General features: G+C 55.3%; 2 protein-coding genes across 6 annotated transcripts in view; both read left to right on the plus strand.

Annotated features, from left to right (window-relative positions):
* The first annotated feature begins 276 nt into the window (after nt 1–276).
* LOC131722044 (uncharacterized) lies at nt 277–2,769 on the plus strand. Of its 3 annotated transcripts, XM_059015613.1 has the most exons (9): nt 277–409; nt 548–1,086; nt 1,171–1,351; nt 1,439–1,662; nt 1,746–1,817; nt 1,896–2,053; nt 2,165–2,212; nt 2,315–2,422; nt 2,510–2,769. In XM_059015613.1, the coding sequence occupies exons 1-9, from the start codon at nt 363–365 to the stop codon at nt 2,759–2,761; spliced, it is 1,629 nt and encodes a 542-aa protein (XP_058871596.1). In that variant the 5' UTR covers nt 277–362; the 3' UTR covers nt 2,762–2,769. The 3 variants fall into 3 exon arrangements, with proteins under 3 accessions (XP_058871596.1, XP_058871595.1, XP_058871597.1); XM_059015612.1 differs by having other exon boundaries at nt 2,165–2,422; XM_059015614.1 differs by lacking the exons at nt 2,165–2,212; nt 2,315–2,422.
* Nucleotides 2,770–11,576: 8,807 nt separating this feature from the next.
* LOC131722045 (uncharacterized) overlaps nt 11,577–13,779 on the plus strand; it is a 2,489-nt gene continuing 286 nt past the window's right edge. The window contains exons 1-8 of one of the 3 annotated variants that reach the window (XM_059015620.1): nt 11,577–11,709; nt 11,848–12,386; nt 12,469–12,649; nt 12,737–12,960; nt 13,044–13,114; nt 13,193–13,350; nt 13,461–13,508; nt 13,611–13,718. In XM_059015620.1, the coding sequence (XP_058871603.1) occupies nt 11,663–11,709; nt 11,848–12,386; nt 12,469–12,649; nt 12,737–12,960; nt 13,044–13,114; nt 13,193–13,288 (1,158 nt within the window). In that variant the 5' untranslated portion in view covers nt 11,577–11,662 and the 3' untranslated portion in view covers nt 13,289–13,350; nt 13,461–13,508; nt 13,611–13,718. Of the gene's footprint in view, nt 11,710–11,847; nt 12,387–12,468; nt 12,650–12,736; nt 12,961–13,043; nt 13,115–13,192; nt 13,351–13,460; nt 13,719–13,779 lie in introns of all 3 variants that reach the window. The other 2 variants (XM_059015619.1, XM_059015621.1) reach the window with 2 other exon arrangements.

A 13,779-nucleotide genomic window follows, 5' to 3' on the forward strand; every position in this document is an offset into this window, starting at 1 on the left:
CCGGCTTCATAACACTCGTGCACCCGGGGGGGGGGCGTGCATTGAATGAATTCATTCATCGCTGTAGACCCGGGACGCGGGACCAGGGCTAACCGCCGTGCAGCTGCCCGTGACGTTGCCGAAGTCTTCCGAAGACTCGGGGGTGGGGTGAGCTTAATTCTCTGCTATTTTCGTCGATCCCACGCAGCAGAAAAAACAGCCTCCTTGTTGGCCGCAGCTGCGGGTAATCCCGTCCAACTTCGAATTAAGCAAGCACTGGAAAATGGTCGTGTCCAATTAACAGTGGACTCGTCCATAAGGATATAAAGCCGGATCGTCAGACAGTCATTTACTCTTTCATCAGGCTAGAGCCTGAGACAGTGATGGACACGGAAAAAAACTGCTCTGTTCGCCAGCATACCACGGATAAGTAAGCGTGTTAATGTATTGTAACTTTCTTTCTGTTTGTTAAATACCTTTTTACGTTTATTTCTTAATTTATTTTTTAAAGTTAGATTTTGTGTTTTAATTGAGTGTTTTTTTGTTGTTTTTTTTTTCCTTTTTATAGAACACCCGTAAAGTTAAATTGTCCATTGGAGGGCTGCCATGCCAGAAATATTGCCCGACTGGATCGACACTTGCACAGGATTCACGATATTCAGACAGTCAACCCAGAGTATGCTGCACTCATGTCCAAGGCTAAAGCTACAGTTGACCGAAGGTCCACAAGCAATGTCACTGATAATTGGATGCAGGAGCAGCCGGAGGAAAGACATAAGTCGACCGAGAAAACGCATACTCTCAGTTCAGACCCGGGTGTTCACCAAGAGTCGGCTCCGCCGACTTTAATGCCCTCGGGAAGGGAGCCAGCATGTACAAAAACGCTGCCGACTGTCACGGGGCTGCGACAACAGCTACGAGCCACAGAGGACACCTCGGCAGCTACTGGGACTGGCTCGGTACGCCCAGAGAGTAGCACATCTTGTAGCGGCACATACCTGTCGCCGTCCTCAGCATCTGAAGATGATGATTCCTCCTCCTCCTCCTCCTCCTCCTCCTATACAGAGCATGGACCTTCAAGCCCCGAGCCAAGAAGCCAACGTGACCGTGAGTTCAGACTCTGTGTGTGTGTGTGTGTGTGTGTGTGTGTGTGTGTGTGTAACCCGTTTTTTATTTTCCTGTGCCTTTCAGCCAAAGCGCTTCAGCTGTACCGAGCGTTTCTGTCAGGACCGCTACCCACTGCAAAGGGCCGGGACAACACGAAACAGGCGGTTCAGCATATCCGACTATTCTTGCAACACATGGCCAGGTTACCAGAGGGGCCAGTCAGGAACGACTTGCGGTTCTTGCGCCACGCCTCACGGAGCCAGTCGTGAGTAATACTCGTAAAGTACAAGCTCCATCGACCCCGTCTGTTTAGACAAACCACTGAACGTCCCATGTCCTTCTTTCATTACAGGTGGTTCGATGAGTTGATGAGATCAGGATTGAAACCTACCACGGTCCACAGTTACCTACAGGACGTACTTTCTTTCCTGCGGTACCTGCATGAGGCTGACTTAAGCCACGTAAAACTTTCTGAACGGAACATACGCTCGTTAATGTTCCTCCTCAAATCGTTCAGAAAGCAGGGGAAAAGGCAACTCTCGCTGCACCGTCAATTGGTACAAGACCATGGGCAAGGTATTTCTGCGGTGTTTTTGTTGTTCGTCTTTTTGTGTATTTTATAGTATCGGCTCATGTGTGCATTCATGTCTGTTTCGCAGAGCGGCTCATCCCTAAAAACAAGCTCCAGTGCTTTAACCAGCAATGCGAGACGGCGATACCTGAACTACTTGGTAAGCCTTGCAATGCACACGTACTCGCCTGTCGTCTGGGCGCTCACAGCTGACTGCCTGCTCCCCTTGTCTTTACAGATCTCTGCGAGTCGGCACCTTCCAACGCCTGCACCCTGGTCGGCCTTCTGTGCGGGAGGCTGTTGTTGCACAATGGTCATCGTAGGGGGGTCGTAATGAATATGAGTCTGCTTGACTTTGACGGTGCCAAAGCCTACACGGGGGAGTTCCACATCAGCGTGCGTAACAATTTTAATGTTTGTCGACTACACTTCTTGGGGGCTGCTGCTATCTACTGGTGGAAAATAAGTATAACATTGGGGGAAATTATATATACCCTCTCCCAACAGGTGAGTAACCACAAAACGGCAGCGACCTTCGGGAAAGCGGTGTTGGTGGTGAGCACCCTGGAGCATCAATGGCTCTTGCGGTATGCCGCAATGAGACACAAACTCCCGGGATACAGCTACAAACCAACCACGTTTTTCTTTACCAACAAGGGCAACCCTATCAAGAAGATCGGAAGAGCCATTTCGAAAGCTTGGAAGTACTGGGGGCTGGGAGACGACATTACCACAGGCATGATTCGCTCTGCGGTGGTCACCTATGTAAGAAGGACTTGACCACTGCCCAGTGGTGTTTGCAGCACGTAAAGGCAACTTCACTAACCTGACTCATTTTTCTTTACTCCCTAGACTTGGGCAACTCATAACGAAGTTAACAAAACTGCAGTTTCGAGACACATGGCGCACAGCCTGAGAACACAGGAGAGCTTCTACGTCCATGACCAAGCCCCGGCTGACCACCAACGAGCAAGACGCCTCATCGGGGAGAGCCTGGAGCTTACCGACAGCCTGCCGCCCCTGGTCGCTCACTCTGCCTCCACAGAGGACACCTGTTTAAATGCACCGTCTCAGGATCTGTCTGATTTTAATAAAGTGCTTTAGACTCAAAACCTTGGCTGTTTTCATTGGTCGCATGTTCCTAGCTATGACCCCTGGGCTTGCACTCCCGCACTGGGCTTGTGTCACAGGCATCCATCCCCCTGCCCTGGCCGCGTCCATGGCCGGTGAAAAGGATGGAGCGTCCCAAAGCCCAGCATCCGACTGCGATGCAAGTGCCGTCCCACTCTCCAGCTCTCCCACTCTCCGTTGCAGGCACGCAGCTCCAGCTGTGGCCCATCAAAACTAGTGTGACTCGGATTTAGGGTTAGGGTCACACTCGTTTCCGTGCTAAAGGTCTTGTTTTGTAGCTCGCAGTAATACCTTTCCAGGCATACCTTGATCCTGTGGTTATTTAAATATTAATTCAAAAAAAAAAAAAAAACCTGAACGGGACGTTTTTTCGCCAAATGTAAACGAAACCTATTTAAGGTCGTTATTTAGTGTAGCAGTCGAATAAAAACTCGAGTGCGGTGTTGTTCTGTAGCTTGCAATCATACCTATCCAACGATACCTCGTATGAGGTGGTAGCTCCAGGGGTTATTGAAATATTAATTTTAATGTGATTCCCATTGAAACGTATAGGCGTTTTCACCAAAAACGTAAGAAACAGACACAATTGAATAAAAACTCTGTTTTTCAACGGATTGGTCTCAACTTTGGTACACAATTGCTACCTACTACCCTGATACAGGAACTGTTTGAATGGTTTCTCTAGCCCTTACTGTTCCAGAGAAATAAAATAAAAAAGAAGTGAATTTGCATCTGCCAGTAATCTTTTTATTTTTTTTCTTATCAATCAGTTTTTGCAGGATTCATTACAAGGCCACTGAATACTGTTAGAGACTAATTCTCTGATACTACAGCCATTTAAATGGAGCTTCTATCTGGTCGCACAGCCGAGAAACACTTAAAAAGGTTCTGATCAAATGTGCTGCAATCTCTCGGTATGAGTCCATCTAAGGCAAGCTGCTGCATTTCAACCAAAAGCCCCATAAACCTGTGCTTCTACATTTATTATCTGCATATAATACAGGTACTCTGTAGCAATTTTCAGCCACCTACCACATTCGCTGATTCTTTGAGAGCCTGCCAAAATTGTTACAAATGACCCATAGGCTTAAAGCAGCGGTCGCCTTAGTTGAATGGGAAAAAAGCTGAATTTTGTAGGAATCGCTCTAAAAACCCTGGGCTCAGTTACAGGCTGTTAGTCTGATACTACAGCCCTTGGAATGGTGTTTCTACCTGCTTGCATGGCTTCAAAATCCTTCCAAATGTACTTTTTCAAGGGGCCTGCAGTGCACTTAGAAGTGGCATTTAAGGACAGGGGCAGCGTCGGAACCGAAAGGCCCAGCAACCTGTGCTTTTCCACCACTTATCTGCATGTCCTACAGGTACTCTGTAGCAATTTTCAGCCACCTACCACATTCGCTGATTCTTTGAGAGCCTGCCAAAATTGTTACAAATGACCCATAGGCTTAAAGCAGCGGTCGCCTTAGTTGAATGGGAAAAAAGCTGAATTTTGTAGGAATCGCTCTAAAAACCCTGGGCTCAGTTACAGGCTGTTAGTCTGATACTACAGCCCTTTGAATGGTGTTTCTACCTGCTTGCATGGCTTCAAAATCCTTCCAAATGTACTTTTTCAAGGGGCCTGCAGTGCACTTAGAAGTGGCATTTAAGGACAGGGGCAGCGTCGGAACCGAAAGGCCCAGCAACCTGTGCTTTTCCACCACTTATCTGCATGTCCTACAGGTACTCTGTAGCAATTTTCAGCCCCCTACCACATTCGCTGATTCTTTGAGAGCCTGCCAAAATTGGCTTAAAAACTCATTAAAATGTACTTTTTCAAGTATTTGAATGGTTGCCGACTCCAATTCTAGGGGCTGCTGCCATCTACTGGTGGAAAATATTTATGACACCGGGGAAGCAAATGCTGTTACTCTTATTTGAATTGCTCAAAAAAATCCGATTTCTGCGGGAATTCTTCTAAAAACACTGCAGGGGACGAGCAAGTGTTCAGCCCGAGCTCGCGGATCTCCAGCCGGGACCCATAACACTCGTGCACCCGGGGGGAAAGTGCATTTAATGAATTCATTCATCGCTGTTCCGCCGTGCAGCTCCCCGGGGGCGGGGGGGACGAGCAAGTGTTCAGCCGAGCTCGGGGAACGATAGCCCGGCTTCATAACACTCGTGCACCCGGGGGGGGGGCGTGCATTGAATGAATTCATTCATCGCTGTAGACCCGGGACGCGGGACCAGGGCTAACCGCCGCAAGTGTTCAGCCGAGCTCGGGGAACGATAGCCCGGCTTCATAACACTCGTGCACCCGGGGGGGAAAGTGCATTGAATGAATTCATTCATCGCTGTAGACCCGGGACGCGGGACCAGGGCTAACCGCCGTGCAGGTCCCCCGGGGGACGCCGCAAGTGTTCAGCCGAGCTCGGGGAACGATAGCCCGGCTTCATAACACTCGTGCACCCGGGGGGGGGGCGTGCATTGAATGAATTCATTCATCGCTGTAGACCCGGGACGCGGGACCAGGGCTAACCGCCGCAAGTGTTCAGCCGAGCTCGGGGAACGATAGCCCGGCTTCATAACACTCGTGCACCCGGGGGGGAAAGTGCATTGAATGAATTCATTCATCGCTGTAGACCCGGGACGCGGGACCAGGGCTAACCGCCGTGCAGGTCCCCCGGGGGACGCCGCAAGTGTTCAGCCGAGCTCGGGGAACGATAGCCCGGCTTCATAACACTCGTGCACCCGGGGGGGGGGCGTGCATTGAATGAATTCATTCATCGCTGTTCACACGGGACGCGGGACCAGGGCTAACCGCCGTGCAGGTCCCCCGGGGGACGCCGCAAGTGTTCAGCCGAGCTCGGGGAACGATAGCCCGGCTTCATAACACTCGTGCACCCGGGGGGGGGGCGTGCATTGAATGAATTCATTCATCGCTGTAGACCCGGGACGCGGGACCAGGGCTAACCGCCGCAAGTGTTCAGCCGAGCTCGGGGAACGATAGCCCGGCTTCATAACACTCGTGCACCCGGGGGGGAAAGTGCATTGAATGAATTCATTCATCGCTGTAGACCCGGGACGCGGGACCAGGGCTAACCGCCGTGCAGGTCCCCCGGGGGACGCCGCAAGTGTTCAGCCGAGCTCGGGGAACGATAGCCCGGCTTCATAACACTCGTGCACCCGGGGGGGGGGCGTGCATTGAATGAATTCATTCATCGCTGTAGACCCGGGACGCGGGACCAGGGCTAACCGCCGCAAGTGTTCAGCCGAGCTCGGGGAACGATAGCCCGGCTTCATAACACTCGTGCACCCGGGGGGGAAAGTGCATTGAATGAATTCATTCATCGCTGTAGACCCGGGACGCGGGACCAGGGCTAACCGCCGTGCAGGTCCCCCGGGGGACGCCGCAAGTGTTCAGCCGAGCTCGGGGAACGATAGCCCGGCTTCATAACACTCGTGCACCCGGGGGGGGGGCGTGCATTGAATGAATTCATTCATCGCTGTTCACACGGGACGCGGGACCAGGGCTAACCGCCGTGCAGGTCCCCCGGGGGACGCCGCAAGTGTTCAGCCGAGCTCGGGGAACGATAGCCCGGCTTCATAACACTCGTGCACCCGGGGGGGGGGCGTGCATTGAATGAATTCATTCATCGCTGTAGACCCGGGACGCGGGACCAGGGCTAACCGCCGCAAGTGTTCAGCCGAGCTCGGGGAACGATAGCCCGGCTTCATAACACTCGTGCACCCGGGGGGGAAAGTGCATTGAATGAATTCATTCATCGCTGTTCACACGGGACGCGGGACCAGGGCTAACCGCCGTGCAGGTCCCCCGGGGGACGCCGCAAGTGTTCAGCCGAGCTCGCGGATCTCCAGCCGGGACCCATAACACTCGTGCACCCGGGGGGAAAGTGCATTTAATGAATTCATTCATCGCTGTTCCGCCGTGCAGCTCCCCGGGGGCGGGGGGGACGAGCAAGTGTTCAGCCCGAGCTCATAACACCCGTGCACACGGGGGGGACGTGCAGGTATTTTTTTCCCCCAGCAGACGGGGGTCCCGGCCTTACACTCGGGCAGCTCCCCGGGGAATGTTAGAGGTCGTCGCCCCCGCTGCTGAGGCGCTAAAGTATCCGACTGCCTGGAGCGCTAAACCGGCTCCGATCGGTCAGAGGGGACCGCGGGGAGTTAGCCGTGAATAGAGCGTCCTGCTGCCTTCTCGCCGAGTCCGAAAATAGCCGAGAGTTAAGCCTCTCCCCGCTGTGTCTTCGGCAAACTTCCGCAACGTCAGGTTGGGCGGGCCTCTGGTCATGTCATGTCATAAATCACATGACCAGAGGCCCGTCCCTCTTGAAGCGGCGAGTGGCTGACGAAGCCACGGCGGGGAGGGGCTTAACTCTCGGCTATTTTCGCTGGCCTTCGGGGCTGCTTCTAACGGGTCTCCGCAGCGGCGCTTGCGCAGGTGTTCAGCCGAGCTCGCGGATCTCCAGCCGGGACCCATAACACTCGTGCACCCGGGGGGGGCGTGCATTGAATGAATTCATTCATCGCTGTAGAACCGGGACGCGGGACCAGGGCTAACCGCCGCAAGTGTTCAGCCGAGCTCGGGGAACGATAGGCCGGCTTCGTAACACTCGTGCACCCGGGGGGGAAAGTGCATTGAATGAATTCATTCATCGCTGTAGACCCGGGACGCGGGACCAGGGCTAACCGCCGTGCAGGTCCCCCGGGGGACGCCGCAAGTGTTCAGCCGAGCTCGGGGAACGATAGCCCGGCTTCATAACACTCGTGCACCCGGGGGGGGGGGGCGTGCATTGAATGAATTCATTCATCGCTGTAGACCCGGGACGCGGGACCAGGGCTAACCGCCGCAAGTGTTCAGCCGAGCTCGGGGAACGATAGCCCGGCTTCATAACACTCGTGCACCCGGGGGGGAAAGTGCATTGAATGAATTCATTCATCGCTGTTCACACGGGACGCGGGACCAGGGCTAACCGCCGTGCAGGTCCCCCGGGGGACGCCGCAAGTGTTCAGCCGAGCTCGCGGATCTCCAGCCGGGACCCATAACACTCGTGCACCCGGGGGGAAAGTGCATTTAATGAATTCATTCATCGCTGTTCCGCCGTGCAGCTCCCCGGGGGCGGGGGGGACGAGCAAGTGTTCAGCCCGAGCTCATAACACCCGTGCACACGGGGGGGACGTGCAGGTATTTTTTTCCCCCAGCAGACGGGGGTCCCGGCCTTACACTCGGGCAGCTCCCCGGGGAATGTTAGAGGTCGTCGCCCCCGCTGCTGAGGCGCTAAAGTATCCGACTGCCTGGAGCGCTAAACCGGCTCCGATCGGTCAGAGGGGACCGCGGGGAGTTAGCCGTGAATAGAGCGTCCTGCTGCCTTCTCGCCGAGTCCGAAAATAGCCGAGAGTTAAGCCTCTCCCCGCTGTGTCTTCGGCAAACTTCCGCAACGTCAGGTTGGGCGGGCCTCTGGTCATGTCATGTCATAAATCACATGACCAGAGGCCCGTCCCTCTTGTAGCGGCGAGTGGCTGACGAAGCCACGGCGGGGAGGGGCTTAACTCTCGGCTATTTTCGCTGGCCTTCGGGGCTGCTTCTAACGGGTCTCCGCAGCGGCGCTTGCGCAGGTGTTCAGCCGAGCTCGCGGATCTCCAGCCGGGACCCATAACACTCGTGCACCCGGGGGGGGGCGTGCATTGAATGAATTCATTCATCGCTGTAGACCCGGGACGCGGGACCAGGGCTAACCGCCGCAAGTGTTCAGCCGAGCTCGGGGAACGATAGGCCGGCTTCGTAACACTCGTGCACCCGGGGGGGAAAGTGCATTGAATGAATTCATTCATCGCTGTAGACCCGGGACGCGGGACCAGGGCTAACCGCCGTGCAGGTCCCCCGGGGGACGCCGCAAGTGTTCAGCCGAGCTCGGGGAACGATAGCCCGGCTTCATAACACTCGTGCACCCGGGGGGGGGGCGTGCATTGAATGAATTCATTCATCGCTGTAGACCCGGGACGCGGGACCAGGGCTAACCGCCGCAAGTGTTCAGCCGAGCTCGGGGAACGATAGCCCGGCTTCATAACACTCGTGCACCCGGGGGGGGAAAGTGCATTGAATGAATTCATTCATCGCTGTTCACACGGGACGCGGGACCAGGGCTAACCGCCGTGCAGGTCCCCCGGGGGACGCCGCAAGTGTTCAGCCGAGCTCGGGGAACGATAGCCCGGCTTCATAACACTCGTGCACCCGGGGGGGGGGCGTGCATTGAATGAATTCATTCATCGCTGTAGACCCGGGACGCGGGACCAGGGCTAACCGCCGCAAGTGTTCAGCCGAGCTCGGGGAACGATAGCCCGGCTTCATAACACTCGTGCACCCGGGGGGGAAAGTGCATTGAATGAATTCATTCATCGCTGTAGACCCGGGACGCGGGACCAGGGCTAACCGCCGTGCAGGTCCCCCGGGGGACGCCGCAAGTGTTCAGCCGAGCTCGGGGAACGATAGCCCGGCTTCATAACACTCGTGCACCCGGGGGGGGGGGCGTGCATTGAATGAATTCATTCATCGCTGTTCACACGGGACGCGGGACCAGGGCTAACCGCCGTGCAGGTCCCCCGGGGGACGCCGCAAGTGTTCAGCCGAGCTCGGGGAACGATAGCCCGGCTTCATAACACTCGTGCACCCGGGGGGGGGGGCGTGCATTGAATGAATTCATTCATCGCTGTAGACCCGGGACGCGGGACCAGGGCTAACCGCCGCAAGTGTTCAGCCGAGCTCGGGGAACGATAGCCCGGCTTCATAACACTCGTGCACCCGGGGGGGAAAGTGCATTGAATGAATTCATTCATCGCTGTAGACCCGGGACGCGGGACCAGGGCTAACCGCCGTGCAGGTCCCCCGGGGGACGCCGCAAGTGTTCAGCCGAGCTCGGGGAACGATAGCCCGGCTTCATAACACTCGTGCACCCGGGGGGGGGGCGTGCATTGAATGAATTCATTCATCGCTGTAGACCCGGGACGCGGGACCAGGGCTAACCGCCGCAAGTGTTCAGCCGAGCTCGGGGAACGATAGCCCGGCTTCATAACACTCGTGCACCCGGGGGGGAAAGTGCATTGAATGAATTCATTCATCGCTGTAGACCCGGGACGCGGGACCAGGGCTAACCGCCGTGCAGGTCCCCCGGGGGACGCCGCAAGTGTTCAGCCGAGCTCGGGGAACGATAGCCCGGCTTCATAACACTCGTGCACCCGGGGGGGGGGCGTGCATTGAATGAATTCATTCATCGCTGTTCACACGGGACGCGGGACCAGGGCTAACCGCCGTGCAGGTCCCCCGGGGGACGCCGCAAGTGTTCAGCCGAGCTCGGGGAACGATAGCCCGGCTTCATAACACTCGTGCACCCGGGGGGGGGGCGTGCATTGAATGAATTCATTCATCGCTGTAGACCCGGGACGCGGGACCAGGGCTAACCGCCGCAAGTGTTCAGCCGAGCTCGGGGAACGATAGCCCGGCTTCATAACACTCGTGCACCCGGGGGGGAAAGTGCATTGAATGAATTCATTCATCGCTGTAGACCCGGGACGCGGGACCAGGGCTAACCGCCGTGCAGGTCCCCCGGGGGACGCCGCAAGTGTTCAGCCGAGCTCGGGGAACGATAGCCCGGCTTCATAACACTCGTGCACCCGGGGGGGGGGCGTGCATTGAATGAATTCATTCATCGCTGTTCACACGGGACGCGGGACCAGGGCTAACCGCCGTGCAGGTCCCCCGGGGGACGCCGCAAGTGTTCAGCCGAGCTCGGGGAACGATAGCCCGGCTTCATAACACTCGTGCACCCGGGGGGGGGGCGTGCATTGAATGAATTCATTCATCGCTGTAGACCCGGGACGCGGGACCAGGGCTAACCGCCGCAAGTGTTCAGCCGAGCTCGGGGAACGATAGCCCGGCTTCATAACACTCGTGCACCCGGGGGGGAAAGTGCATTGAATGAATTCATTCATCGCTGTTCACACGGGACGCGGGACCAGGGCTAACCGCCGTGCAGGTCCCCCGGGGGACGCCGCAAGTGTTCAGCCGAGCTCGGGGAACGATAGCCCGGCTTCATAACACTCGTGCACCCGGGGGGGGGGCGTGCATTGAATGAATTCATTCATCGCTGTAGACCCGGGACGCGGGACCAGGGCTAACCGCCGCAAGTGTTCAGCCGAGCTCGGGGAACGATAGCCCGGCTTCATAACACTCGTGCACCCGGGGGGGAAAGTGCATTGAATGAATTCATTCATCGCTGTAGACCCGGGACGCGGGACCAGGGCTAACCGCCGTGCAGGTCCCCCGGGGGACGCCGCAAGTGTTCAGCCGAGCTCGGGGAACGATAGCCCGGCTTCATAACACTCGTGCACCCGGGGGGGGGGCGTGCATTGAATGAATTCATTCATCGCTGTTCACACGGGACGCGGGACCAGGGCTAACCGCCGTGCAGGTCCCCCGGGGGACGCCGCAAGTGTTTAGCCGAGCTCGGGGAACGATAGCCCGGCTTCATAACACTCGTGCACCCGGGGGGGGGGCGTGCATTGAATGAATTCATTCATCGCTGTAGACCCGGGACGCGGGACCAGGGCTAACCGCCGTGCAGCTGCCCGTGACGTTGCCGAAGTCTTCCGAAGACTCGGGGGTGGGGTGAGCTTAATTCTCTGCTATTTTCGTCGATCCCACGCAGCAGAAAAAACAGCCTCCTTGTTGGCCGCAGCTGCGGGTAATCCCGTCCAACTTCGAATTAAGCAAGCACTGGAAAATGGTCGTGTCCAATTAACAGTGGACTCGTCCATAAGGATATAAAGCCGGATCGTCAGACAGTCATTTACTCTTTCATCAGGCTAGAGCCTGAGACAGTGATGGACACGGAAAAAAACTGCTCTGTTCGCCAGCATACCACGGATAAGTAAGCGTGTTAATGTATTGTAACTTTCTTTCTGTTTGTTAAATACCTTTTTACGTTTATTTCTTAATTTATTTTTTAAAGTTAGATTTTGTGTTTTAATTGAGTGTTTTTTTGTTGTTTTTTTTTTCCTTTTTATAGAACACCCGTAAAGTTAAATTGTCCATTGGAGGGCTGCCATGCCAGAAATATTGCCCGACTGGATCGACACTTGCACAGGATTCACGATATTCAGACAGTCAACCCAGAGTATGCTGCACTCATGTCCAAGGCTAAAGCTACAGTTGACCGAAGGTCCACAAGCAATGTCACTGATAATTGGATGCAGGAGCAGCCGGAGGAAAGACATAAGTCGACCGAGAAAACGCATACTCTCAGTTCAGACCCGGGTGTTCACCAAGAGTCGGCTCCGCCGACTTTAATGCCCTCGGGAAGGGAGCCAGCATGTACAAAAACGCTGCCGACTGTCACGGGGCTGCGACAACAGCTACGAGCCACAGAGGACACCTCGGCAGCTACTGGGACTGGCTCGGTACGCCCAGAGAGTAGCACATCTTGTAGCGGCACATACCTGTCGCCGTCCTCAGCATCTGAAGATGATGATTCCTCCTCCTCCTCCTCCTCCTCCTCCTATACAGAGCATGGACCTTCAAGCCCCGAGCCAAGAAGCCAACGTGACCGTGAGTTCAGACTCTGTGTGTGTGTGTGTGTGTGTGTGTGTGTGTGTGTGTAACCCGTTTTTTATTTTCCTGTGCCTTTCAGCCAAAGCGCTTCAGCTGTACCGAGCGTTTCTGTCAGGACCGCTACCCACTGCAAAGGGCCGGGACAACACGAAACAGGCGGTTCAGCATATCCGACTATTCTTGCAACACATGGCCAGGTTACCAGAGGGGCCAGTCAGGAACGACTTGCGGTTCTTGCGCCACGCCTCACGGAGCCAGTCGTGAGTAATACTCGTAAAGTACAAGCTCCATCGACCCCGTCTGTTTAGACAAACCACTGAACGTCCCATGTCCTTCTTTCATTACAGGTGGTTCGATGAGTTGATGAGATCAGGATTGAAACCTACCACGGTCCACAGTTACCTACAGGACGTACTTTCTTTCCTGCGGTACCTGCATGAGGCTGACTTAAGCCACGTAAAACTTTCTGAACGGAACATACGCTCGTTAATGTTCCTCCTCAAATCGTTCAGAAAGCAGGGGAAAAGGCAACTCTCGCTGCACCGTCAATTGGTACAAGACCATGGGCAAGGTATTTCTGCGGTGTTTTTGTTGTTCGTCTTTTTGTGTATTTTATAGTATCGGCTCATGTGTGCATTCATGTCTGTTTCGCAGAGCGGCTCATCCTAAAAACAAGCTCCAGTGCTTTAACCAGCAATGCGAGACGGCGATACCTGAACTACTTGGTAAGCCTTGCAATGCACACGTACTCGCCTGTCGTCTGGGCGCTCACAGCTGACTGCCTGCTCCCCTTGTCTTTACAGATCTCTGCGAGTCGGCACCTTCCAACGCCTGCACCCTGGTCGGCCTTCTGTGCGGGAGGCTGTTGTTGCACAATGGTCATCGTAGGGGGGTCGTAATGAATATGAGTCTGCTTGACTTTGACGGTGCCAAAGCCTACACGGGGGAGTTCCACATCAGCGTGCGTAACAATTTTAATGTTTGTCGACTACACTTCTTGGGGCTGCTGCTATCTACTGGTGGAAAATAAGTATAACATTGGGGGAAATTATATATACCCTCTCCCAACAGGTGAGTAACCACAAAACGGCAGCGACCTTCGGGAAAGCGGTGTTGGTGGTGAGCACCCTGGAGCATCAATGGCTCTTGCGGTATGCCGCAATGAGACACAAACTCCCGGGATACAGCTACAAACCAACCACGTTTTTCTTTACCAACAAGGGCAACCCTATCAAGAAGATCGGAAGAGCCATTTCGAAAGCTTGGAAGTACTGGGGGCTGGGAGACGACATTACCACAGGCATGATTCGCTCTGCGGTGGTCACCTATGTAAGAAGGACTTGACCACTGCCCAGTGGTGTTTGCAGCACGTAAAGGCAACTTCACTAAC

This window comes from Acipenser ruthenus, chromosome 50 (genome assembly GCF_902713425.1).
Source record: "Acipenser ruthenus chromosome 50, fAciRut3.2 maternal haplotype, whole genome shotgun sequence".
NCBI lineage: Eukaryota > Metazoa > Chordata > Actinopteri > Acipenseriformes > Acipenseridae > Acipenser > Acipenser ruthenus.

Bases quoted from the DNA above. Each gene is read 5' to 3' on its own strand.
- LOC131722044 (XM_059015612.1), top strand. From the start codon at position 363: ATGGACACGGAAAAAAACTGCTCTGTTCGCCAGCATACCACGGATAA. The intron at 2,054-2,164 runs GTGCGTAACAAT...CTCTCCCAACAG, and splicing joins CGGGGGAGTTCCACATCAGC to GTGAGTAACCACAAAACGGC. The intron at 2,423-2,509 runs GTAAGAAGGACT...TTTACTCCCTAG, and splicing joins GCTCTGCGGTGGTCACCTAT to ACTTGGGCAACTCATAACGA.